This window comes from Micropterus salmoides, unplaced genomic scaffold, assembly GCF_014851395.1.
Source record: "Micropterus salmoides isolate LMB-PRFRI ecotype aquatic unplaced genomic scaffold, ASM1485139v1 Ms_hic_scaffold_5, whole genome shotgun sequence".
NCBI classification, from domain to species: Eukaryota; Metazoa; Chordata; class Actinopteri; order Centrarchiformes; family Centrarchidae; genus Micropterus; species Micropterus salmoides.
In genome coordinates this window covers 11,644,877-11,672,846 of record NW_024044237.1, presented here as the reverse complement: position 1 = coordinate 11,672,846, position 27,970 = coordinate 11,644,877, and the positions used below count along the sequence as shown (strand labels likewise).

General features: G+C 41.4%; 1 protein-coding gene across 1 annotated transcript in view; it reads left to right on the top strand.

Annotated features, from left to right (window-relative positions):
- The window catches only part of LOC119889342 (teneurin-2), a 72,435-nt gene extending 46,195 nt beyond the window's left edge, over positions 1 to 26,240 (top strand). The window contains exons 2-4 of the mRNA XM_038700271.1: positions 4,597 to 4,946; positions 25,735 to 26,028; positions 26,179 to 26,240. Of these exons, the coding sequence (XP_038556199.1) occupies positions 4,721 to 4,946; positions 25,735 to 26,028; positions 26,179 to 26,240 (582 nt within the window). The 5' untranslated portion in view covers positions 4,597 to 4,720. The remainder of the gene's footprint in view (positions 1 to 4,596; positions 4,947 to 25,734; positions 26,029 to 26,178) is intronic.
- Positions 26,241 to 27,970: the final 1,730 nt, after the last annotated feature.

The following is a 27,970-nucleotide window of genomic DNA, read 5'->3' as shown; positions in this document are numbered from 1 at the left end:
TTTCATGGTTCAAATGACAATAAGTCATTATACTTCTAATAAATGATATAATACGCCTCAGTGTAATCATCAGCGAAGGTTGGACTGCTGTCACCAGAGTAATTAACAAGAAAAAGTTTGCTGTGTGTGTGTGTGTGTGTGTGTGTGTGTGTGTGTGTGTGTGTGTGTGTGTGTGTGTGTGTGTGTGCGTGCGTGCAAAGGTGTGTGCTTTAGCGACCTTGAGCAATAGACCTGCGTGGGGGGATTGTGATTGATATGCATTCCAGATCTTGTGATTGGACCCCTGGGCTTTCTTCACTTTATCCATCTATCTCTCATTTTGCCTTCTTTCTCCTCCTCCTCAACTACCATTACACCTACAAACTACTACCAAGTTCTTCAAGTGTGATCGCTACACACAAATTTTAACTGTACAATGGGGGATATTAAGTTAATTTATTTGTTACTATATCTGTAAACCCAGCTATATGCACTGCCTTGCAAAATATGTCACAGCTTTAAAAGGAATAGTTCAACATTTTTGAATTCAGCTCATTTACTTTCTTTACAAGATTTAGAGGAGAAGACAGAGCTAGAGCCAAGAGGTGATTAGCCTAGCTTAATATAAATACTGGAAGCGGTTGGTTTAAGGTTTTAGGGTTAAGTGCTGTTACTACTTTGTATCAAATAAAGAGCCAAAGTCCTGATGTCACCTCCAAGCTAGTTGCTTTTCCACTAGCTTCTGTAACTCAATGCAATCTCTTATTCAGCAATTCTTGCATCTTAAAAAGTACAAATTGTTCCTGGGGTTTACTATCCATATTCTGAAGTTAATGAGCATCTACTACAGCACTTTTAGATTAGAAAGTTAGAAATGTTCATTACAAATTGTGTGTTAGCATATTTTTCTAGCATAATTAAAATTGTTAGCATACAAAACTACAGGTACCATACAAGCACAGCAGTGCGGGTACTTACATTATTGTAACTTGATTTCCATGATATCCATAAAATCCACTGTCACTGCTGTCTAAAATGTCTACATGTTGTAAAAATGGCATCTCCTCTATGCTCTCCTTGTTTTGAAATGTTGTTCTTTGAAGGTCGCTAAAAACAGAAACTTTAAATAAACCACTACACTGTCCTTACCTAGACATATGGTGGGGACCGGCACAGCATTCTGTCATTATAAATGTCAGTGTGATCTGACATCTCGATAGCCTAACAGCCAGGCCGTGAGACTTCCTGGATTCTTGTTGTTCCTGGATTCTTGTTGTTACATACATGTTGGCGTAGGAGCTGTACTACAGCACTATGTGGAGGGATAAAGTGATGTTTGTCAAGAAAAACTTACAGAACTTACCTTACCTGAAAACCCCAGGTTGTTGTTTGTTTTCCCTTTTAGTTTGTATAGAGATTAAACATGATACAACATATTTTTTTGTGGACTTTAAAGATACTGGTAGCAGTAGTGTAAGGTAGTAACAACGGGCCCCAGTGCAGGCGGTTATAATGGGCCCTTGGGCTCCTCAGTTACAAAGCACACGCACACACACTCTGTTCATGTCTAGAACAGAACCCTATATTGCAAATTTGTGTGCCTTGTTTCCTCATTGTGTACAGTTTAACAACTGATAAGATTATATGCAGTAAATACATAACCTTCTTAAATCAATTTCTTTTCATATTAACAAATTGCCAGTGCTGTCATTGTCAAAATCCTGAAATGTCACTATAAACAGCTGAGTGCACGACAACCACCATTCCTTTTCAACAGAGAGATCATGTTAATGAGCAAGAAAAGCTGCCTACGTAAAAACAACACCATGTCCTGAACACAGGCCAGCTATGGCGCACACATGGTTTAATACCCACAAGCACATTCACATCCACACAAACTGGTGCACAGCGGCGACCTGACCCTGAAATGATAACAGCCTTTCAAACAGGAGCACAGCAGCCCCACCAAATCCCTTGAAAAAGCACTTGTAATGTTTACTCACCTATTTGAAAGGCGTCTGACGAGCCCTGCATTGAGCAAAATCACAACAACGACAAAACAGTCTTATTTGGGAGCTTGGCGACCCTCTCCTCCTGTTCTTTTCTCTCCTGTCTCTTCTTGAAACAACTTTTATGTTTAAATAGCATGACTGCTAGCTTGCACATGTGCTCTGCTATTGTACTTGTTCAATTTTGCGTTTCACCCAGTTTCACCTTGCTAAAGTCTTGTCGTCTTGTCAAATGATCAAATAGAAACTTAAGACTGGACAGCCGTACAAGTATTACCCAGTGTGACAGACCACCATCACTACGGTTGAGTATGCACTGTGACTGCCATACCAACGAGACTGGCTCTTTGGCGTTGCGGTCAAGTTGCATGTTTGGTACCCTGTAGAACCAGGTTTGAATCCAGGTGGGGTGACTGCTCTTACCTTTCCGTCACACCCAGCAATCATCATTGCATGTGTAGCTATGTGACACGAATACCAAAGAAAATAAGTAAATAATATTTATTCGGTTGTTTGTTTTACTGCTTGCTACACACTTTTGTGGGTAAAACTACTGACTGACACCACGGTAAAGGGGTATATACCACGTGATTACAATGGTAGTTCAATGGTAGGAGGAGAGCATCTAATGTAATCTAATGTTACATTATGAATTTAGATGCATTTTACCATATAATTGACAATTGATGCTCCCGTCACTGACTGTGTGGGCCCTAGTGTAATGTCTACACTGTTTATACCTACGCCCCTGGCTGGTAGGCATATGTTTTTTTTAACTTTGGAGGAGTCAGGCTAGCTGTTTCACCTTGCCTCCTCTCTTTATGCTAATCTAGGCAAATAGCCTTGAGCCTTGAGCTCTGTGTTTAACATGTATACAATGAGTGGTGTCAAACTCTGCATCTAACTTTTAAAAAGTAAGCAAATAAGTGCATTTCCTAAAATATCCAATATCATAATCTCTTAATCATAGCTCTGACCACTATTCAACAGACATACACACAACCGCGTACACTTACAAAGGCTTGTTTGCCCATCGTTTGCATAATGCCAATCAGAATGTCCCCACATTTCCTGAGCCAATATCCCTCTCTGTTTCCCTACTCTCCATTCAAGGTACCGACACATTAAGGTTGAACTCCTAATAGCCTGTGTGATGGATGCTGGAGCATAATGAGCTCTTTATGAGACTTAATACCTACTGTTAATCAATGGACATAGCAGGGCACTTTTCAATACTACCTTCTAAGCATTTTAAAATGAGCCCTCATTGAATAGATTGACTCACATTCTGTATCTTTCTCTCTCTCTTTCTTCCTTCTCATTCATCCTCCGCCCCAGCATACAATTAGTTACATCACATATTCTGAATCAAATGATGCCTGCTCTTTAGAAATGGCCTTGCCCGCTCTGATATCAATACATTCTGCCCAAACTGAGAGATATTTTGATGAAAATGCAAAGCTACGCTGTAAGTCAGTGGGTGGACCAGAATTTCCTTGGCCTGAAGCAATAGAAACATGGATGACCTATTTATTACCATAAATATCCCATACAGGCAGCTGCTGGAAGCGTTCCTGTCAATTACTGCTGGTTGTCGTATTGTTGTACTTTGATCTTTAGCTGCTAATGTAATGCATTGCTCAAGGCCGCTGAACTAGTATCATGCTGTATTAGCATCATAATCATGTATAATCTGCATCCACAAGTATAAGATTGTAATAGATTAAAAGTGGACCAGTTGTGATGTGATATCACTAGACAGATCGGCCTCTAACACAGAGAAGGTGATGTCTTGATGTACATGTTAAGTTGTGTTACAAGCTTTGTCAGAGCCAGGTAATACAGTCTCTCTCTCTGCATAGGTACCTCCATACTGTATATGTGCATTTGATGGTGTTTGTTTCTGGGTGTTTGTGCTGTAGTGTGTGTGTGTGTGTGTGTGTGTGTGATTATCCCTTACAGCCTCTAAGGGAGCGGGATTCATTGTCACTCTGATAATGAGGGAGAGACTAGCAATGCCCTCAACTCATTTCTCCTCGTCTTGCTTGCTTCCTGTTGCATCCGGCTGCTTTACTTTCTTTCTCGCCCTTTACCTTTTTCCAGTGTGAATAATTTGTGTCCCTTGTCCCATCATTTTGTCTGTCTTTCCTCTCGGCTTTCCACCCATCTTTTGGTTTCTTTATTCTCTGCCCCCTTCTTGTCATCATTGTATTCCCTTTGCGTGTCTGTGTTCATGGGTTGCTGACATCAGTTTAGGATGACTGGACCATGTTTGAGTCAATCTCTGTTTTTATGTCGTAGATTTAAATGCTGGCTGACCATTTTTCATCAGCGCGGTCGATGGTTGACTATCTCTGTGGACCACAGTGCTGGCAGCTCTGTTTCTCCCCACAAGAGCCTTACTTATCCCACATCAATACTCCAATGTGTTGTATATGTGCTTGGTTGCTCGAATGTCCATTCGCCGCACTCCCTCTTACCTAACTTTCCCTGTAGATTCTCCGGAGAGTGCAAAGCAAGAGTGAGTCACAGCAGTGCATCCATTAATTTTATACCAACCTTTTGCTGTCTTTTCCACTCTCTCCCTCTCCCTATCTCTGTTTTCCAGGTGACTGAAGTGGAGATTGACATAAGGAGGCCCGCTAGGAGGCCCCTCCATCGCCCCTCATCCCCATCTCCTTCTCCTCTACTTCCATCTCTTCCCCTGCATCCCTCCCCCACCCAACCTCAGCATGGATCTGAAGGATCGTAGGCACCGCTCCCTGACGAGGGGTCGCTGCTCCAAAGACTCCCAGTACAACACCTCCTCCCTGGATGCAGATGAGTGCCGTGTACCAACTCAGAAGTCCTACAGCTCCAGTGAGACACTCAAGGCCTTCGACCATGAGCAGAGACTGCACTATGGTGGGTGTGTGACTGACCTGGTTCACCACGAGGCTGATGAGTACTCCAGGCAAGGTGGGTTTTTGGAGAAAAGCATTTATTAAACTGTACAGTTTTGGGCTTCATCCATACAGTGCTGGACTGGAGACATTAGATGGAAAATCAAGACAGTGACTGAAGGTATAGTTAAACATCTTGAGAAATACACTTTTTTTTCTTGAATGTTGTTAGCACTCTTATGTCTGTAAGTAACTATGTAGCTACAGCCAGTTGCTGGTTTGCTTAGGTTAGCATAAAGACTGAAAATAGGGGGCTGGAGCAAGCCTTGCAATGTCCAAATGAAAGCCAACATTTAAAAATGACATGTTGTGGTTTTAAGGGTTGTTCTATATGGAACCATGTGCCTTTTAACACCTTTTTTGATTTAAACAAATGTAGTGTTAATTAAAGAGCAATATGGGTGCATTTTTTTTTTTACTTCGGACTGAGCTAGGCTAGCTGTTTTGCCATGCTTTCCATCTTTGTGCTAAGCTAAGCTAACAGGCTGCTGTCACTAGCTTCATATTTACCTTATAGATCTTTTCATCTCACTTTCAGCAAGAAAGCAAATAAACTTAGTTCCCAAAAAGTTAATTTGCATAAACGGTTAGGCATACTGTTATTAAGCATCAAAGTGATGTTTTTGCAGGCTCCATCAAAAAAGGAGTTCTTGAGATGTAATATGGTTCCAGGGTTATATCTCTTTCTAGTTATAACAGAAAAAAATGCAAAACTAGAAACTCAAGGAAGTAGCAATTTCCTGTCAAATTTGAGCATTTTCTGCTCTCAGTGTAGCTTCAGTAAGCAAGTCATTTTCCTGTCCAGCGCGTATGGTTGAGCCAACCATAGCTAAACCCTTTTAGAGCCCGTCCAGTCCTGTTATGTGATTCTTACATTGCTTAAACACCTGCTATCACACATTTAACAGTCACATTGTTGCCCATATAAAGGTTTTCTTGCTGTATACTACTTTTAGCCACTGTGTGTTTCTTACGAGGCCTCTGCGACAAGCTGTTAATGTAATCATATGGTGTAAATGCTGCATTTTGCAACAGAGGACCAAAGCAGACCTTTAGCACTGGCAAGCCTGTCATAATGAACTTCTGTATCCCCTGGTGAGCAAGTTAGCCGATAGGCCGATAGGTCATCTCTAAAGGGGTGGGCCTGCTCTCATAGGCATGTCTGTATGTGTGTGTGTGTGTGTGTGTGTGTGTGTGTTGTGTGTAGCTGTGTGTGCACATGTGTATATTGCAGAGGGACATGAAACAGGCAGTATTGATCCCTGGCTTGTGAAAGGAGTCAGACTCAATGGGATTGATCTGTACTAAGCTCTGTTTTCTCTGCGTGGACACAGACAGGAGAGGAAGAGAGCTCAGAGCAAGACAGCACAACAATTCAAAACAGAGTAAAATCCCCTTTAAAAGTAAATAAATGTTTGTTGAAGAGTCCTTGATGGTATTTTCCTAATGGAACATCTACATTATCGCTTGAAAAGGTTGACATACTGTCAAGGTTTCATGTCTGACTGTGCGTGGTTTCAAGAAATAAGATAATTTGATCTATCTGATTGTAGTTTAAGAAGAAAATGTTTAATGGCACACACACAGAAAAGAAAAAGAATACAACTGAAGAGCATACTTCGTTCTGTGGAGGCAAAGGTAACGATAGAAAATGGAAGATTGATTGGCGGGATGGATAAAAGACTGGAAGTCAGTGGTGTGTGCTGTTCGGACACACTCCACTGCTGCACAGAGCTGACCTCACACTAGGCGATAGCTGGTCGATACCACAGTCCTCTCAGCCTATCAGCTCCCTTGAAAGCCCAGACCCACAGATGCATCGTGGGAAGTGTGGCCACGGGAGACCAACAGTGTTGCAGCACCATATGGACTGTGACACCACGGGACGAGGAGTAGTGCTGGAAGGAGGGAGAAAGAAAGGGAGTTAGAGTGAGAAAGACAGAGCGAGAGAAGCGGCTGATAGAGATTTCTTCATCTTTCAAGCAAATATTTTTATAATTTTGTAACTACTACATGACAGAGTGAGGGATTGAAACAATGTGTTCTTTTGAACAGCTTGTAGTTTAGTGCCAAGATGGTAAGAGTAAACAAAAACTTTATTTTCTACAACAGTAACTACTTAAATTGGAAATAGGGAGACTGAATTCAGATAATGTCCTTGTTGTTTTATTGAATATCCAACAAATGGTTTGAAAGGGAGGTTTGATATCTGAACTGACCTGCAACATTAGTAATTTATGCGCTGATGGAGCCACACTAGAAAATATGATTAACTTTGATTAAATTATAATGATGTTTTTCTTTTGGTTGGGCGAGCCATCGTGGCGTTTCATCTTCTTGTTTTGAGGTCATCTGAAGCTATTCTCAGACTGCAATTTTCCTTTAATGCTTATGTGTAGCACAACCAATTTACAGTTCTATGGTGTGTTAATGCATATTGACTTGCCCTTACAGCTGTCATTAGATTCATGTGTGAGACAAAAAAGGTGTGAGTCATGCACAGGTGGGGCTGGAGCACTCAGTGAGCGTGTGCACGCACTCACTGTTGCTGAATTCCATATTGAGTAGCTTATTGACTCACCTGTAGTCGGAGACCAGTTCATACTGCACTGACAACTTGATGGGATGATCACTGTTTTTGTGTCTTGGCTTAATTATCATGCCCATGCAAATGCCACTTAGGCTCAAATGCAGGCGCAATGCACGGGTTAATCTTTGTGGGTGGCTTCGGTAATTCTAAAAGATCATTTGCATTAAGTTATGCTGTGCAAAGTTTTAGGAGTATAGCAGATGTCCTCCGGATGTGTCCTGAGCCAAATCAAATCTTAAGATCTTAAGATGTGATTCTTGAAGCAACACTAGCAGGTTTCTTCTATAATCAAAATAATCTTTTCTGTTGTACAACTCCGTTTATGATAAGCATATTTCCATTTTTGCTATCATCTACACAGCTTAAAGAAATTGTTGTTTTTCTCATATATTTCTAGATGTGAACAATAGTTCTGCTACAGCTTACTGTAGTTTTAGTCTTACTCCGTTGATATCGTTGCCTTCTAAAACAACTTACTTAGTGCACATCATTATGCATAAAAAGCTTGACTGGAATTTCAGTGTTTCCTGAAGCATAAATTCAACTTAAAAAGGAACATCGTCTCCCTTCGGAACCACATTTAGAGTGTGTTTGGAGTCTTTTTGGGATGGTGTATATGTTTGTGTTTTGCTCCTCTGTGCCTCCCGGGCAAGAAATATTTACTGTGGACTTACCTCCCAGCCCATTAGGAAACTGTTTGCTGCTTTAAAAGGTGGTTAGAGGAGCTGATGTCAATGACCTTTATTTAGGCCCGCCCCAGGTCTACATGCTCATAATGTATTCCTCCTACATCCAACATTCTTCCTGCTCCAATAAAGTTTGTGCTTGCTTACACGTTTTAAATGTCTTATGTGCTTAACTTTCTAAATTTTTAGTATTTTGCTGACTGTACATCTGCATGAAAGACTGACAACAGACATAACACTACAAACTTTGTCTCCGATTTATGCATGTACACCTTAGGGTTGAAGTTCTCAAATGTTATTCACATCAACATTTTAGTTAGTTAGCCATGTTCTGCACCCCTGAATCACCAGCCACGTCTCACATTTCTTCACCTATTCAAATAAGTCTAGTGTTGTGTCCATTGACAGCTGTCTCCCCCATTGGAGAGACAGTCGACCAATCAGAGCTTAGTAGGTGGGATTATGAAAGGGCCATCATCTGCCCATGTAGCTAACAAGCTACCTATCCACGTTCATTAAAAATAACAACAGGAAATTGTGGCAAACATAGATGAGATCTGTTAATGATCATGTCTGATGTAAAAACCCTTAAGTTAAGTGCTCCTAGCAACCGCTACCTCAGCTTCCCTGTCAACTGAAAATGACATCAACATAACTGATACATCACTGGCTACTGATTGGTCTGGGAAAAACAAAAGAAAATGATCCCTTCCTTACGATAAGTAATCATTAAATTACATATTACAAGTCATACTTTAATGTAGGGCTGTCCCCAATTTACATAGTCGAATCAGAATCATGAAGTCCTGCCTATAGTCGACTGTGTGAAGCCGGGGCACAGTCTCTTCAGCAAGTGTTCCTCTTCCGCCACCACACACACGCACACACGCTGCGCCTACACATGCTCCGCCCATCGAAGCATCGATTCTTCGACTATTGAGGGTCAGCCCTACTTTAATCTAATGTCAGGCTGAATTAATGAATAGCAATTTGGTCGGATTATCCAGCTACCACTGATAAAAGTTGATAAGAAAGTGCTGTTGTACATTATATTGTTGTATAATGTTGAAATCCCTATTTGAAATGATACAACAATACTAAAACTAACCAGACTGCATTTCTTATTTCTGACCATTTTGAATAATTTTTTTTTCTTTTCAGTTTATTATCTGTGTTTGAACACTAGCAGCCCCAAACGGCTCCTTGCCGATTTTGATAAAGCAGGCTTGGTTGTGTATTCCAACAGACCCCCCGCTTTCATTGGATCTCAACTCCACTGTTTCCCCATTACACACTTATTACCTACTCTGCTTGAATAAGCGCAGCCAAATAACACACTTTCCCCATAACATGCAGCAGCCTGGAAAGCTCATTACAAGTGTTCACTATTTAACACCACAAAACAACATTTTCGAAACCATCAGTGATTCCAATAATACAAGCCTTGTTCACATAGAGCACTTTGCTTACATGTTTGCCCTATCATACATATAAAAGTTGATCTAGTCTAAGTTCCAGTCATTTTTTCAGCAGGTTAGTTTGGGTTGAATATGAATGGATCACTGCTGAACAGAAGCACACTACACCTCTACTCTCCCAATGCAGTCTCTCTTTGTTTGTCTGCAGTCTCTCACCTCTCTGTCTTTCTGGTCCTTCACCTCATGCTGTACGTCTCCTTGTCTCTCGCCCAGTCCTTCTCTGTAGCTCCTATTCAGCACATCCCAGGGGTGTGTCGTCCACCTCTAGACAGCAGGCATTATCACAGCCACTGCAGTCTCCAGAAGCTTTGGCCTTTCCCTGTAGAAGGATCTAAATGAGCCCCTCTACATTCTCCTCTGCTGCTTTGCCCCCAGGGATGGAAACCACACAGAGAATCCACCACCCACCCACCTGCCTGCCTTACTGCCTGGACTCAACATCATCTACTATCCCTAATCATTCTGTCTCTGTCTCTCTCTGAGGGTCTGTCTTTCCATCTTTGACTTTTATTCTCACTTTCTTTTATGTCCTCTTTTGCTCTTCAGTCACATCTTTCATGCTTTCTCTGTCTGACCTCCCCTCCTCTCAACCTTGCTCTTTCTATATTGTTGCTTTAGTGATCAAATCACAATTTTTTTGTTGAGGCCCTTTCTTTGAGAATGAGCATGCTGTGTGTGTGTGTGTGTGTGTATGTGTGTGTGCGCGCGTGTGTCTTTGTTTGATTCACACAAGGCTTTGCCTGCTATCTGAGTTTTATCGGTTTGACTTCTCATCTTCATAGATGCACTGAAATATGCATATGTGCAAATATAATCAGAATGTGCCCATTCACAGCTATAAGGGCCAGCAATACAGATACTATATAATGGCCATGCTTACTCATTCTGCATTCCCTTTTCCCCATCAACTTTGATGTGAGAAATGATTACAGTAGCCAAGGATTGTTTTGTCCAAAAACTCTGCCAAACTCTGCCACTCGCATCCTGGCATGATTACCTCAACTGCCTGTATTCAAGACTGTATGGCAAGGAAAATGTGGGAGGAGGCTTTAGCCTAGAGAGGCATCCTCTGCTTCATCTGGTCCTCTCCGTTCTTCCAAGTATCTGCATGAACAGCAGATTGGATACAAGCTACCTTTGCAGACTTCATTCCTTTGCGACAGACTTGCGTTGGTACACAGGTGGTACAGGAGTAAAGTTCTCTCCCATCACAGCAGAGAACCAGGGTTTGATTCCTGGTAGTGGTGCATTTGGATGGCTTCCAATGAGCACAACTGCTGTGTTCGCCGGAGGGAAGCCGGTGAGGGTTCTTGTCCTTGTCACATCACTAGCATTGTCTTCTGCTTAGTCAGGGTTTCTGCACATTGGTGGGTTGAATTGGGGGGCTAGTGTGTGCCTACCACGTGTTACGCCTCCTGGTGAAGCCTATCTCTTGCAGCGCCTGATGACACCATGTGTCACAGAAGTAGCATATGTCTGTCTGCAGCCCTCCACAGACAGTGACAAGGACAGCGGTGCATAGGGATTTGGACATTCAAAAAATGTGAGCAAAGGATAGCAAAAATCATATATTCAACCAATATCTATGCATGCCCATGTGCCTGTATGTGTCCATGCATTCCGTTGCGTTACAGTCAACCTGGCCTGCTTATGATCAAAGAGAGAACAAAGCAGCTGCATGCTATTAAAAATAAATGGTGGTGCAATTAAATGCAATCCCTCTCCTCTTCCTCCGATCCCGCTTTATCTTTGTCTTCTCCCTGGCATTCTGCGCCTCTGCCAGCTGCTGACACTCAAAAGCATCCCATAGTTGCAGCAGCAAAGCAGACGAGTCGCTGAAGAATATCCTGGGGCTGACTCTACTCCACTACTCCAAACCACAACCCACTCAGCCCATACCCATATTCACTCTTTTATAGACTGGAAATTGCTCGTGTGAGTTTGTATGTGTGGCCCCAACACGAGCAAAGGGGGAACTTAACTCAAGATAACATCTGGTCCAGCATTTGGTGTTCGTATGCACACACTCAGGCTACTGTATATGTCAAAAGCACCCTGTTTACAGACTCACATTAGCTCTTTTCCCTGCATCTTGGATGTGCCTGTAAAAACGGTGTGCGTTTGTGAATGAGTGAGAGTGATTTGTTGTTTTGGGACTAAATAGAATGACTGGTACTAAGTATGAGAACCTGATGTGCCCTTGAGATTCACTCTATAACATTATCCACACAAAACCAAGTTACACCTCAGCCTAGACTGTCAAATCCTGTCAGTGATATAAGTAAAAGTGCTAGCTATTAGCACTGATGTTGGCACAGGTGCATGCACACACAGACACACATGCAAACACTGGGTAAAAAATGAGACAAATAATAGGATGAGGCCAGGGAAATGCATGCTGAATGTGCCAGCTATTTAGCACCGATGCTGGCTCTTCACACACACAAATATTGGGTAACAAATAAGACAAGTCATTGACAGAGTCTGGTGAAATACATGCTGACATCTGTAATTTTCTTAAACTAAAAATCATTTATTAGACAATGTTGTGTCGGCTTTGTGAGAATTGAGTTAATCTATGCTTACTATGTAATGACCCTATTTGACTCTGCTTTGGCAGCTTTTGATAAATGAGGCAGATTGTAAATGTCAGTGTTATCAAGTGTTTTTTTTCCATTCTCCACCGAGTCACTTGCTTCCCAGGCTGTGATTAAACATGTTCCCCAGCCACACAATTTAAATCTGTGTGTATGTGTTTGCGTGTGCGGATATATGCCACGTTTCTTATTTACTTGGTACGTCTGTTTTGATGCCAGTTCTGTTGCTTTCATGACAAAACTGATGTCAATCCAAATGACTTGCTTTCTCAATGATGTTTCTGCATTTCCAGATAAACTTCAATCACCATGCAGATGAAGACACATAACAGATGATGCTATAGATTCAGGGAAAAGTGGTTCAGAAATGGTAGACATGAGAAGGTGGAATATTCTATATATGTAAGTCGTAATAGGTGATGGTGTACTGATGTACAGAAATAACAGACCATACATTATTCCATGATTTGGTCACGTATTATTTCCTATGCAAATCTTAAGGCTTTTTTAAACCAGCAGCAGGTTGCGTCTTCAAAGGAATTTTCACAATCTCAGAAATATCTTTTATCTTCCCATCATCCCAGAATGATGTTTCAGTGTTCCCCGGTCAGATCTATGGGTGGAGGAGTGTAGCAGCATGCATTGCCGTCTGTCAGTGTCTTTTTGGATAAAATCACTAGGAGTTGCCAAAGTCAGAAATCTCCCAGTTATAAAGTGGGTTTTAATGGGTGAGGGTACGAGCGGCCACTCCCAACATGGAGTGATTCTCATTTTTGCTGAAATCTGATTGGCTCAATGGCCCCAATGAGTTTGCTTTCCATCCAAAATCATATTATGCATGAATAGAATAAGTTAGTCATATTTATTACTGATATTCTTCTCATGCATGTGTAGCTTTTGACAGAGGTGGGAGTAAGTCACACATGTCTAAGTCACAAGCAAGTCTCAAGTTTTAACCTTCAAGTCTCAAGCGAGTCCCAAGTTACTGTGATGAAAGTCAATTCGAGTCATTGCTTGGGTCAAGCAAGTCACAAGTCAAGTCATATGAAATTCTTAGGAATTCAGTTTGTTTAAACAGTTTTAACAGAGGTGGCAATTCAACTGTATCATCATTTTGGAAAATGTAGTGAGGGTTTCTGTTATAACTATATTGAACTATAGGTGTTTCTATTATTTAGTCTACTAAAATGGGACAGAAAAATAGAGTAATAGAAACATGTGTCAGTAACGGAAAGCTCTTATTCAAGGTATATCCAAAGTTAATTGAATGCAGTTCTTGAACCATTTGGAGTAAATGCATGGTTTTGGGGCTTCTCTTAAAAATAAAACTCTGAAGTGTCAAAAGTCAGAATCACTGTAAGTGCTACTGGAATTGATTAATACAAGTTTAAACACACTAAAAGTAATATATTTTTCTTTTCCATGAAGACAACTACAGCTGGGATTACTAGCTGGAAAACACTGTAGGGCAGCATAAAGCCTTACATAGTCCAATGTTAAATTTTATATCAATACCATGAAAAAATAAGAATATAGAAGAATATGTCTTAGCATATATTTTTTTTCAAAAACAGCAAGGGGCTGCTACTGCATCACGCTGTAGCTTGACACAGATGTGTTTTTTTGCTTGTAGATCATGAACTTGCTACTTAAAGCTGGATATCGTTATTTTCAGAATTTTATTGGCTACACGAAGTGCCAGTCATCGGCACAATTGGTTACAATTGGCTCGGCCTAACCATGAAATAATAGGGGCTGGCCCTTTCTTACAGCGCAAGCTCTCGTTGGCTGTTGTAGGCTGTGAAAGGGACATGTGAGCTACTATTGGGTCAAAATAGCTATCAGTCGAAAGGTCAGAGTTTAGCAGCTAATTTGAATACAAGATATTGCATTTGTTTACATCTATGTTTAAATTTTTTATATACAGTCTGTGGTTTACATCCAAATCGGAGTTATTACAGTTATAATGACATATTAACCACCTTTGCCGGTAAATATGAAATGATGCAGCAGCAGTCTCTGGGGATTTCTTGATGAAATAATGTGTTTTGGACTAAATCTTTTTACTGGATTGGACCGTCTGGACCTTTGACAACAAGACCATTTTAGGTGGAATATAATCAATCGATGGATTAAGTTACTATGAGGCTTCTAAGGTGAGTCACCTCAATTTTGATTGTACTGCTTGGTCTGGCAGAGGTGCTGATTGTACCCGCTGTATTGATATCTTGAAATTACCACCAGGAATGTTTAGAGGTTTTCATATAAAGTTAATGTTACAACAGCACCAAATTGCAGCCCAATAACTCGGTGTAGCTTAAATTTAACGCTAGCTTATGCGTTCGTCCAGCCTATAAATTAGCCAAAAAGCCACAGTTACGTAACGTAACGTACCTTTCTTTATAGCGTCTATATTGACGGATGAAGTTGGATGTTGTGGGTGTCATGTAGGGTGACCAGATGAGAAAGGGTTAAATTCGGGACCGGGGGGGGGGGGGGGGGGGCGTGTCTTTTACTTAATTTTTATATTTATTTTATTCATGTCATCAGTGTAGTGTCACATCTGTTTGCGCAACGCGCGTGTCACATCTCTCTGCCGTGCACTTTCCCTGTCGTCGCGACTGTAACGTCCACAAGTGTTACTTTGAGGCTATAACAACGCTGTTGACACAGTGTACAGATAACCTGCAGCCCCTGCTGGATCAAGATAACTATACAACGATGAGTATTTAATGTTTAATTGGGCTATAATCAAAACGCATGTTAGGTCTAATTTTCGGGACAAACTGGATAGGGGTCGGGACATGGTCATAATTCAGGACTGTATCGGGTTTTTCGGGACGGCTGGTCACCCTAGTGTCGTGTCACTGATTTTTGAGCTGCAGACCTTGCACACCGCTGTTTATTTCTTCCTACCATCATTGACAACATAATCCTTGAATGTCTGTATTGTACTACACGTGATGGTCTTTTTCTACGCCGCTGTTACTGAGATCGGGACTATTAACATTATGCAAAGCACACATGGTTGCAGGATTATCTGCAAATGTTGGAATGAGCGAATGCAAGTATTTATTTGAAAAATCAAGTCATTGAGACAGATGACTTGAAAATCAAGTCTAAGTCAAGTCTCAAGTCTTCAAATTTGCGACTCTAGTCAAGTCATGTGACTCGAATCCCCCACCTCTGGTTTTTCATTATATTTTTAAAAACATTCAGTATGTGAGTGTGTATGTATGTGTGAGTATTTTTAACTATTTTACGCACTCTGACTGACTGTACATATGACATGTTGGTAGTTAGCAGTATACTGTGACTTAAGTGTTCCATCTCAGGCATACCGGACCGGGCCTTCTCAGTGCAGTGGTGGCTTGCTTAAACTGAGGAGGCAGGTGTCATCGTAAAGGTTCTTGAATGTGTTCAGCATAATCCGGTTCTCTTCACACCACAAAAACACTATTAGTATTAAAATAACTGCAAACAGGGACAGGGACATATGCAAGGATCCTGTTCGTGGACCTCAACTCGTCGTTCGACATCATCATCCTCAGTACCTCAGGAGATCCATCTGTCAAACTCAACAGCCCTGTGTCTGCTGTGGAATCCTTCAGGTTTCTGGGATCGACTATACCTGCGCCAGCTAAGGAAGCTCAACCTGCCTAAGGAGCTGCTGATCCACTTCTACACAGCCATCAACCATCTGTCCTCTGCACGTCCATCACTTTCTGGTTTGGATCTGCCACCAAAAAGGACAGCAGCAGACTACAACGGACAGTCGGGATGGCAGAAAAGATCATCGGTGCCAACCTGCCCTCCATTCAGGACTTATACATTTCCAGAGTCAGGAAACGGGCAGGAAACATAACTGCAGATCCATCTCACCCTGGACACAACCTGTTCCAGCTTCTCCCCTCTGGTAGGCGCTACAGAGCACTGTACGCCAAAACCAACAGACTCAGGAACAGTTTCTTCCCGCAAGCCATCACTCTGATGAACAGCTGACTTCTGACTCACAGTCAGGAACAATTCCTGTGCAATAACCCAGTAACTCTGTCTCTAATCAGCCACCTGTTTACTGGTTATCACTTACTACTTCATCATTCTCTATTTCAGAGATGTTCATATTGTCATATTGTATATACTGTATCAAATCCACCTACCTCATATACATAACAAAATAACGATAATAATTTTTCACCTGCATCATTTGCACTCTGCTCATTGCACTATTGTCTCAATCTGTCTATATTGTTTTTGTTTATAGTGTGTAGATACAGGTATGTGTTCACTACACTGTACCCTGTGTGTGAATTTATTGTATTATTGTATTGTAAGTAAGCACATCGTAAGCATTGTACAATCCTGAATCAAATTCCTCAGATGTGTACACATACCTGGCAAATAAAGCTGATTGTGATTCTGATTCTGAAAAATGTTTCTTTCTGCTCGCATAAAAGGCCTCTCCATCTCAAAGTTCCGGGCTGGTTTTCAGCCCCAGTAAATCCTTGTTCATATATGTATTAAATCAGTATTCCTAAACAAATACTGCAAAAGATCCATATATGTTTAGCTTAGCAGTGCATACTAGCATACTTATTTTAGTCAATTGGCTATACTACCGTCTCTGTATTTATTCATAGGTTGAGGTCTTTACCATTCCCTGTTCAATTCTCCAGACTTATTAAAAACATCCCTTTTTTAAAGTGTGTCTGGGGTAATGCATGTCACATCAAGTTTTCAACATTCCTGAGAATTCTTTCTTTTTAAAACTGATTTCTTAGTAGATGTAACTTAAGTATTCCAGTGTTATAAGCAACAGTGAGGCATGCCTTTCATGTCTAGGCAACTTTGGCCTCTTATTCATGGATGAGAGATGTTTCACTGCTTAGCACTACACCTCTCAGTGACAAGAACTCCTCCAGAGTGCATGGTGTTGTGTCATGTCCTGTCATGTCCTGTCCAACCCAGACTGCTGTCCTCTGGGCAGGAGTGGAACTAGCCCAGGGACAGATGACATTTGTCACACCTATTTTGGTCTCCTCATTAGGAGGTGCAAGGGCCCCTGTGGCTCAGGCAGGAGCCAAAAGAACGGATGTCATCTGGGAGGTGTGGGAAGTGTTTGACCATGACACTCCTATTTGGGCATATCTGTTAAGTTGTTACTGCGCTGCTAATGGTGGCGTCAATGACATGCCACATGCTATGGGATATGTATGTGTGTTTGAAAACGTGTGTGTGTGAAATGAACTTTTGATAATTAACACCAAACCCTACGAGGTTGACTGTCAGTATGTCCTGTCATCCTGTCACGACATGTCAGTCACACAGGGAAGGTAATGTTGTAACACATCTCAGCTGCTGCCACTCACTCACTATGAGCAGCAAGGAGCACTTTGGGAGGCAACAAAATTTGAAAAGGTAGACATTGAGGCATTTAATGAAACAATAAATATATTTACATCTACATTCAACTTTGATAAAAGAATAATTTCTGTTTCATTGTTTCCCAAAGCAACATGAAACATTACCTTTCTTCCTGACAATCAAGATGAATAAATGTGCCAATCTTTGAAGTAATAGCATGTGTGCTAATGTTTTGTTTACTTATTAGAGGAAAATGAAAACGTTTAGTTTCCAGATGTCAAGATCTTGACACTATCATCTGCCTCAAACTGCTTTGTTTTTAATCCCCGCAAATAAGAGTCAAAGAATAATCTCCTTCTTGAGGGATGACACATTTTATCTGATGGTCATGAGGGTGATGACCGAGATAAGATATTTAGCCTAAGAGCAAAGACTACAGTACAAAACTCCAGATAAGGGCTTTGAGATTGAATAGAGAGCAGATGAGGGGGTCAGATATCTTCTCTTCATATCTTCATATTTTTATTAAGGTTGTTGTTATTGTTGGTGTTGTTTAGTTAATAACTAAGATAAGGCTGGGCGATGTAGTCGACGTAATCGATTATGTAAATACATCGACTTGCATTACGTGCGTCGAAGCATCGCTACTTTGTGAGCTCTGTGAATTGCACTGCAGCACAACTGCTGTCCACGAATATGTGAAGCAGCATGAACACGTGAAGCGAAAGTATCCCGGAGCACTGATGGCAACCCCGCAAATCCTGTTTACTTTCTGTCTCCACACAAGCATGGCACATTATCAGCACGAGGACACTTGGTCTGTTAAAATGTATTTTCTACTATTTCTGCCCCACTGCTGTCATGGTATTGTAACGTTACACCCTTTGTCATCTAATGTCCGTCCATTTATATTTTCTGTTTATTTAACGGTCACACATGAAAGAGAACAGCTGAATCTAAGATTACAGACAATCTGTGACTGTCTGTACAGTCTGTGAATGGTTTAGTTGTTTTCTTTGTCCCACACTGATGCAGAAATACATTTTATTATACTGCATTACTCAATATTGAAATAAATCCATGTCAGAAACAAGTTTTAAGTAAAGTAGCTCAATTAATGTCTGTTATTGTTATCATCACAACACATCAGTGATGTGGAAAATTGATTCATTTTAGGATGTGCTGCTATTGTCATTATTCTAATGTGCTTCATCAGGATGATTGAATAAAATAGTACTGATAGACATTTTGTTTAATTTTGGATAAATTGTTATGTTAATCGAGTAATAGGCAACTTTTTTTTCTTTAGAATACACAAAATTAGTTAAAACGATTAATCGAAAAAATAACTGTTAGATTAATCAACTTGAAAAATGGTTATAGCAAGTTATGTATAATTAGTATGGTTAAGCTTAAGCAACTACAAAACAAAGTTAAATCTGTATTTATTTATTTTTTTGTTGTTGTTTTAAGCCGTCAGGTCATCTTCAGCTCCGTTTTGGTCGTCACCAGCTCCTGAGGGAAAGTTCTGGCTCTTTAGCTGCTAAATGTTCCAGTATTTTCACCAGCTAGTCAATAACTTTGACTGTGTGCTGTTTGGTGCTGAGTGGGTAGCATACAGTGGGTTTATTAGAGGTTTATCGTTGAAAACAGCAGCCTGCTGCGTCTACAAATAAGGTTGATGAGGGTGGTGAGAGTAAACTAAAACAGTAAAGTTGTGGGTGGTAAAATCAAAACAGTGAGCTGAAAGACATTAAATAGCTCCACAGAGCTGAGGGGAGTGCTGTTGTTGGGGAATACGAAGAAGAAAAGAGAAAATTAATTGCAGTCCTGTGAGATGACACAAATTCCTATCTCCCATCTCCCACAACAAAGTCAGATGTGCTACATATCCACCACCCTGATCTCCACACGCTTCATTTCTGTCTTGCTATAAAGAACACGTTCCTGCACTTAACACAAACTAGTAGTATTTGATGTAAATCATGAGCTCAGAATGATCCAATATGAAAATAAAGATAGGGCATTTTCCATGTGTAATTGAAGAGTTTTTCTTATAGATGAGAAATAAGCATTTTGTGTGTAATCTCTTTAACAACATCTGGAGAGGTTTTGTTCATTAGCATCCTCACCTCTGATGTGTGTACGTATGCAACATTCACTTTTATCCACTACTTCACCTCATCACCATGGAAACACTTATTTGTGAAGATGTTTATTATTATTCTCTACTGCTGCGCCATGTGTTTGTGTGCCAAGTGCGTGTGTGAGAGTAATAATATGGGCGACAATCATAACAATCCCACAAACTCCATCCTCACTCACATAAACAACAGTGACCTTGAACCTTGACCTTTGTGTAATGTGTGCAGAAGTCAAAGCCGGAGAACTCTTTCTCCCTCTCCATCTCTCTGCTTAGGTGCTTTCATTAAATCCACTATGTTGGCCTTTAATTCAGGCAAACATAGCACTCCTCTTTCTGTCTGCCCTCTGTCTGTCTCTGTCTGCAGAAACTGTTCACCATGACCAAGAATTTCATCATCCTTCACTACCTCATCTTATGATCCCCTTTATTGTCATCAGCACGCCTCACTTTTTCCTCCTATCAACTTTAGAGGAAGTACATTTTTCCCCTCTTCCCACTATATAGCACAGCGGCCGCCTGTGTGAACTAAACAAATTCAATGGCCACATCTTTTAAAATTCATGAATTCATGAATCCTCTCCCTCAAACTCCAGCAATTGTCTCTTGTCTGTATCTACAGCCCATTTTGCATATGTTTACATACTCATTTTCTTTTGCTAAGTTCATTACTATCTATACAAAGAGGGGAACTCTTTGGAGGAGCTGATCTACATAAACATGGGCAGAGATAGATAAGTGTCTGATAGAGGATGAACCATAGCCGTGCGAATGAGAGGATGTATGTGTGTGTGGTGGGAGATGAGACGACAGATAGAAAGACTATCTGTACTATATTCTCCAACAGTGTTGGCCAAGTTACTTCCAAAATGTAATACATTATAGATTACTAGTTACTGTCATTTGAGAGTAATTAGTTATATTACAATATTTCTGTCTCTGAATTGTAATGCTTTAGACTACTTTTGCATTACTTTTGAGTTACTTTCACTGCTATTTAATGAGCGCATTATTCAGACAGTAAGATAGGTGGGTTCTAGTGAAGCGCAGATCGCAGTTATATCGGCGGATTAGGTGGGTATTTGTCATAAAAATGAACATTTGTGATTAATAGCGGGTCTGTTGTGGATGGGTGAAATAGGATGAATCGTCTCCCCATTAAGAAAGACACTGTGTGCTTTTACGCACAAAGTACAGCAGCATAACTTCATTGAGTATTTGAATCTCCCGACACTCCGGCAGGACCGGTCAGGATGCATTGACAGCAGCCTCTCTAATCATGAAAGTAAATCATCAAAGAAAACACATATAGAATTCTATTTTCGCATGATCCATGATCCAGATTGATCCAGATTTTTTTTCTGTTGCCGAAACGTGTTGCAGTGTCAGTGAATTATTTAAAAAAAGACTTATTTTCAGGTTAAAGTGTGTTGTAATGTGTTACTGACATTGTAACAGGATCGAAACTACCGAAATTTTACTAGTAATGCATTAAATTAAATTCATATGTTACAGCAGCACAGCAACGTAAGGTAAGACAACAAATTTGAATGAAATACATAAAAATCTAATAGTGTAAATAGACAATTGAGAGAGATGCATAATAATATTAATAACACTAATAACGAGTAGCATTACCAGAAGTATCATATCTGTGGCAAAAAAAAAGCTTTCCATTACTCCAAACTAATTCTGATTTTTATTTGTTTCTGCTATGATTAGACTCCAGAGTCTACATCATATTTCTATATGTCTAATTGCATCCATAGCAATGGCCTGTTTTTCAGAAATAACAGACCGTAGAATGTTTTTAGAAATAGTGAAGTCAACACAGATAAATGTGTGTAACTAATTAAAAGAACTGTGATATTCCCCATCTTTGGTTTCACAATCCAGCTCTCTGTAGCTGTCCTTTACTTTTTAATAGCACACTGAGCAGCTCAATGATTTTTTAAAATGCATTTTGTCTTGTTGTGAGCGACTAGCAGGAGGGACAGCGTGACAGAATATGGGAGACACAGGAGAGCAGCTTCAGGTGGGATTTGATCCAGGAGAGCAGAAATATGTGACCCCTGATAGTTGGGTCCTAACTACTGTATTGTCTCTACTTTGTCATTTCCTTGCCTCTCATTCTTCCTGCTGTTTCTATTGAAACATTTCTTCACTTAAGCTCTCTGTTATTAAAGAAGATATATATATTTTATTGCTTCAAAATTCACAGAAAAGAAAACACAAAGGAGAACATCCTTTTTTCAGGATACTAAAGTGCTGTGCAGATGAATTTTGAATTGGATGCAAATGAAAATGGAAAATATTAGGCAATGACACATTTTGGCTGTTATTAGCCACAAATTCTAGCATTTTCTTAGCTGTGACAAAGAAAATAAGGCTTTTACTGTTATTAACAGTACTTTCAGCTATTCCAGGGGATTGTTGGGGAACCTACCGTGCACAGTTGCATTTGCTTCCTGATTTTGACGCATCCTCCACCCAGGAGCAAATCAGTTCACTAGTTCAGCACTTTAGGGCAAATCAGAACTTGTTCTGAACTGGCGCTCCCTCCAAAGCTCAAAATGGCTTGTCCGAGGGTGGCCTGCACTGCAAACTATTGGATCTGGGAAAAGCAACATAATTGCAGGCACTGAAGCCCACTGTTTTACATCCTTTCCAGAATTACACGGTGGGGTGAGGGAAAGTCAACCAGCATAATGCAGAGTCCTGCTGCCTATACTTTGCCTGTCAAACTGCTAACAAGCACAAATGATTTTTTAATGATAGGCCCCTCTATCCCACTAAGCTGTCTACTCACAAACACTCATACACACACACACACACCGCACATTGCACACATTCGCTCCCACACACATCCATAAGGAGTTTTATCAAGGGTAGTACACGCGGTTTAATGGATCACTGCAAATGCCATTCCCACTCACACTATTGTATTTGAGATCCAACAAGATGCTTCTTTTCCCCCTGTGTCATTTATTTTTTTGGGAGGCACAATGTGCAGTGCATGAATACCCCAAATGGTGATGTGTCTCAGGTGCAGGAAAGTTAAGTCCCTCCTAAGCAAAGAAACAAGTTGTGAGTCCTGCTTTTTCTTGTTATTCCTGTTTCACTTAATATAGTTCAATTTCCATTTGATTTCAATTTCAGTTTGATTGATACTGATTGAGTCCTATCTTGTACCGTCTCATATTCCTTTTTAATGCACCCTGAAAACAGGCTTGCATTCTATCATATAGACTGTGTCACCTAGTGACTCAGTAACCCCCTATTCTCTCTTTGTTTTTCACACATACTTGCACACATTTCACACTGTTTTACAGTCTTTGTGTCTCTCCCTTCCTTCCGTTTTGCCCTTTGCTTTATTAATGAAAAGCCTAATGCAGATGTCAGCGCACACATACATACACATTGTTAACCTCTTTTTCAGTTAATGCTAGGTCATGGTGTGCCTGTTTTTGTGTTTCTATTTATTCCTATTAATCTTAATGTATTTTCATTTGAATTTGATTCAGCATATATTGAGTTAGGCCCTTCTTCTACATCTTATATTCTATTTCCACGCACTGAACTTAATAACCCTGGATTCTCTTTTTATCTTTTGCTTTCTCACATACAGACACATAATCGCATGGGTTTCTTTTCAAATCAATGTGTTTCTCTCCCTTCCCTCCACACTGCTCTTCACTCTTTTCCCCTCTTTTAGTGAAAACCATTCAGGATAGCATTGTAGGTCATGCTGCTTTTGCCCTATAGCAGTCTAATTCTGATATTCAACACATTCATGTTAAATGCACAGATCAGCAGACAGACAAGTGTACATGCCGGCATATAAACAATGAGCAGACGCAGATGTCTCGCAACCCAAGGCAGCTGCCGAAGCTGCTCAAGGCTCAAAGAACACTGTAATGTGCATTGTAAGTGCAACAGTGACAGTGACAAGAGAAATGCATTGATCTGATTAGAATGCAGCACCACATTTTCCCCCACATCTGTCATAATACCATGTAACAAACATGCGATTGGTTTTCTATTTGTGGGATAAATGTGATGGATTTTCATGTCTGCTTCAACCCGTCGCACCAATCCATCTTTCTTTGAGGACATGTAGATTGCTACGGCATTGGGCTGTGTCCACCGCTGATGGTGATGAGGAGTGATTGGATTTTGCATGTGTAATCACTGGTTATGGGATGTTAATTGTACAGAATGGTGGCCTCTGGGATGTGACATTAGATTTGTGTGGCAAGCACACACGCATACATGCACACACAGATACACACACAGTGACTTTCATGTTGTGAAACTGCTTCCACGTAGCGTTTGTTTAGACTAGAAGATGTGTTTGTGGCCCAATTATTGTCATTGTAGTTGGATGGGATGATTTGCATAAAGACTAATCCTAACTGTGATTGTGGAATAGACACTTTCTAGCGAGCAGTTCAGTTCAGGATGATTTGCTGACTGATGTTTAAGAACCCATGTGCTCTACTCTCCCAGGCCTCCTGGAGTTCTCTCCCGTCCTCCTACGATACTTCATCTCAGGTATGGGTTCAGCGACTAGAGTTAGATCCCTGTGCATATACAGTAGCACTATAGTGTAAATTACCAATAGATTGTAAGTCCCTAGTGTCACAAATACGGTTTCTTTTGTCATCCTTTATGATAAGTGGGTGGAAAAGACAGAGAAGACAAGAAGACAAGGAGTGGTAATATTCCCTGATGTCTTGCAATGATTGGGTGCCTTTGTAGTTGGTTGGATGCTTGGCAAGCTGTAGCCTAGAAGCTGATACCACCTGTGGAGTTATTCGCTTTCCTCTGCTCTGTAGTCCAGTCCATCTGTTTGTCTGAGTAGAAGTAAAGAGCCTTTCACCACTTCCCTGGCTAAGTTTTTTTTCAGGCCCTTCCTCCCTTTATTATTTTCAGCGCAACTCTCGAGTTTTGGCGAGGCTGTGAAGAGGAGCTGTAAAGATCCAGCAGACGATTTTCATCTGTTTAATTCCTATCTCTCTCTGATTGCGTCTGTACGCCTGATGAGTCACAGTTAACCCAGTCACACAGCTGTGTGATTCCCAGCGCGCTGATTCATACAGTGTGCCACCACAATGCAAACCTCTCCTCATTCGCCTCTTCCTTTCCCTTCCCTCACAAACTGCTAATGAAGTGAATCACAACTGTTTTTCCCCCGATCCCTTTACCCCAACAGCTGATGGTGAGCGATTGCATCCACAATACTCTTTTAATTAGTATAGAGAATAAATTGGTTGAGCATGCCTTTTTCCTTAATTGCTTTTTCCTCAGCTTGGATTTAATTGGGCTGCAGCACTGTTTATTGATCTCCTTTGATGTGCTTTAATTTGGATAATTTTATATATTTATTTTGGACGTGACGAGTCGGTTTGTCTTGAGGGGGAGAGGGTTAGGCAGCAGGGCCGGTACTGCAGCAGACTGCAGTATGTTCAGTGAGCCTGGGGTCCAGCGTGTGATGACAACTAGGTGGGGAGGTGATCAAACCCAGAAGGCAGCAAAGGAGCTCCACTACAGTCTGAGAGGCCTCAAGTGAACAGCTCTTTGATCTCACATCAACACCTCATGAATGCCAATGCGCAGCAGTAAAGCGAGGGAGGCAGGCCTTCTAAGCCAGCCTTAACAGGCCTGCAGGCCAGTACTTATTCCTTCCAGCAGCTAGTTTGTAGTTTGTGCCTGATTCATGCTGCGTCATCTCTCCCCCTCCTGCCTGCCACAACAAAACCCAATTTTCAGCCTCCGCCTCCATAGTTTCATAATTAGCGTGCTTCTCTGCGTGTGATTGTGGGTTTGTTTGCTAGATATGCGTGTGCGTTTGCTTGTGCGAGCATTTGTTTAACTGAGTGTCTCCATTTACTGCTTCTCTTTGTACTAGACCCCAACTTGGTAACTCCACCCTCTCTCTCGCAGGGGGTAACTTCACCCTGGCCGAGCTGGGAGTTTGTGAGCCAACTTCCCCTCCGCACCCTGCTGCCGTTCCCTACTGTCCCGACCTGGGCCTCCTCCAGAGGGGGTACTCCCTCAGCGCTGGCTCTGATGCCGACTCAGACCCCGAGGGGCCGCTGTCTCCAGAGCGAGCCATCCAGTTGTGGGCCGGACGAGGAAGGGTGAAGTCTCGCCGCAGCTCAGGTGTGTCCAGTCACGAGAACTCGGCCCTCACCCTCACCGACTCAGAGAATGAGAACAAGTCTGACGACGAGTCAGGTAGGACCACGGACCATGGTCAATATGGTATCATGAGTGAGAAAGTATATCTTTTTGTCGATATTGTTAAAATAACCTCTCAAACAGACAGCCATCATATGAATTGCTTGTGAGTTCGATTTATTGATTGAGTCTGTTTCTGATCTGAAGAACAGTGGTTGGAACCCCCCACCCCCCAGAGAGCCATCCTTATTCTCATCAATAGCACTTAGCCAAAGCCTTCTAACTCTACCCTCTTATACCACTTATCTGCTGAGATTTCACTACTGGTCTGTCAGTCTTTCAAAAAAGATCATCAGATTTTTTGTAAACGGCAACACTGGAACATTTTAAAGTCAGAGAGAAGTCAGAGAGAAGCTTTTCTTTACTTTTTTTTCCAATTCCATCCTTTGCATCTCCACACGAGTGTGAGAGTGTGATGTTCCCAGAGGGAATCTACATCCTTTGGCAACTTTGTTTATTGCCGACTTCCCATTTCCTTGTTAATCCTGACGCAGTCGTAAACCTGTGCATAAGCTTTGCTGAGGTGTCAATGGAGGTTAATGAAAAGTGGATGGAAGGAAAAGCAACAGTCTAATTAATTGAATTCTCGGTAGTCGCAAGTATCAGCTGTGGATCAACCTCTGTTAGACTGCGGGCCTCAGAATCACCGACAACTTCTGTTGACTGATCAAACTACTCAACACCTATTAAACACATCAAGAAACACCTTCCTTGAGATGTGCCTCTCATCCCGTCACCCGGTAATTGCTTTGTGGTTAATTACCAAGCTAATCTTGCAGCCGCAGATATCAGCCGCAGACGCTGCTCTCACTCTGTCTCAGGGCCAGAATGCTATTGAGCACTCTCTCGCTGGCATTTCCAGACCCTGTAAAATTAGCTTCTTAATCCAGCACTATATTGTGATAATCATTTGCCTGCAGTGTGATGTCACTGAGTGTTGATTGTTGAGAAGATGAAAAGTTTTTTTTTTTTTTTTCAGTTTCCAAAAAGAAACTTGTTTTTCTTGGGCATTTTTGTGCTCCTACAGGGTCTAAACATTCACTTGTTTGTTGGAGAAATTCATGTTGATGATTATGCAGAGCATGTCAAATCAAAGTCAGTTCAATTAAATGCAAGACTTCAAAAGTTTGGCTTCTATAGAAGCATTCAGGGGAACTACCGGCTCATGCCTTTAGGCTCGTCTCATGGATTCACAGACCAGAGATTGAGATCAGGCGTCTGCATTGCTGTGTCTGCCAGCATGAAGAGATCAGAGGCAGTGCGGCAGCCTGATAAAAGGACCAGGTGTGTGCGTGTGTCTGCTCAAGTCAATTCGTTAGTTACTTAGTTGCTCTGAATGAGGAAATCTCACCCTTCACTCCTGCATCTCCCTCCAAACGGAACATCTGATACTGAATGCACGTCACACCTCAAAGCACCCAGAGGAAAAATTTCACTCCCATCAGACCTAGCCGACACGTGTGCCCCGAGCAGTGTGGGTGCTGAATTTGCAAGTGTGTATGTGTATGTTACTGTGTCTGTCATTGTCGTTCTATATGCTATTTTGTCTGTCTACGGGCGTGAGAACGTGCATGAGCCCAAACCCTGCGTGTGTGTATAGAAGTGTGAAACAGGAGCAACGGGAGTGTCAAAACAGCAGGAGGAGGATCTGAGGGTCTAATAATAGAGATTGACAGAGGCAGACAGAGAAACAACATCATAAACACATGCTAACAAATCAAAAAGACGGTGACGTGCTAAAACACCAAACAGCACGCTGCACCACTCTCATCTCGCTGCGTCTCTAACAAGCTTCAGAAGTCTCACCTCCACTTGCTTCTCCTCCTCCTCTTCATCTCCCTCCTCTCCCACCTTTCTTCTTCATCTTTCAAGCTTCATCTTCTGTTTTCTCTTCGCTCATGCTGCACCTCTCACCATCCCTCGTTCTGCTCCCGTCAGT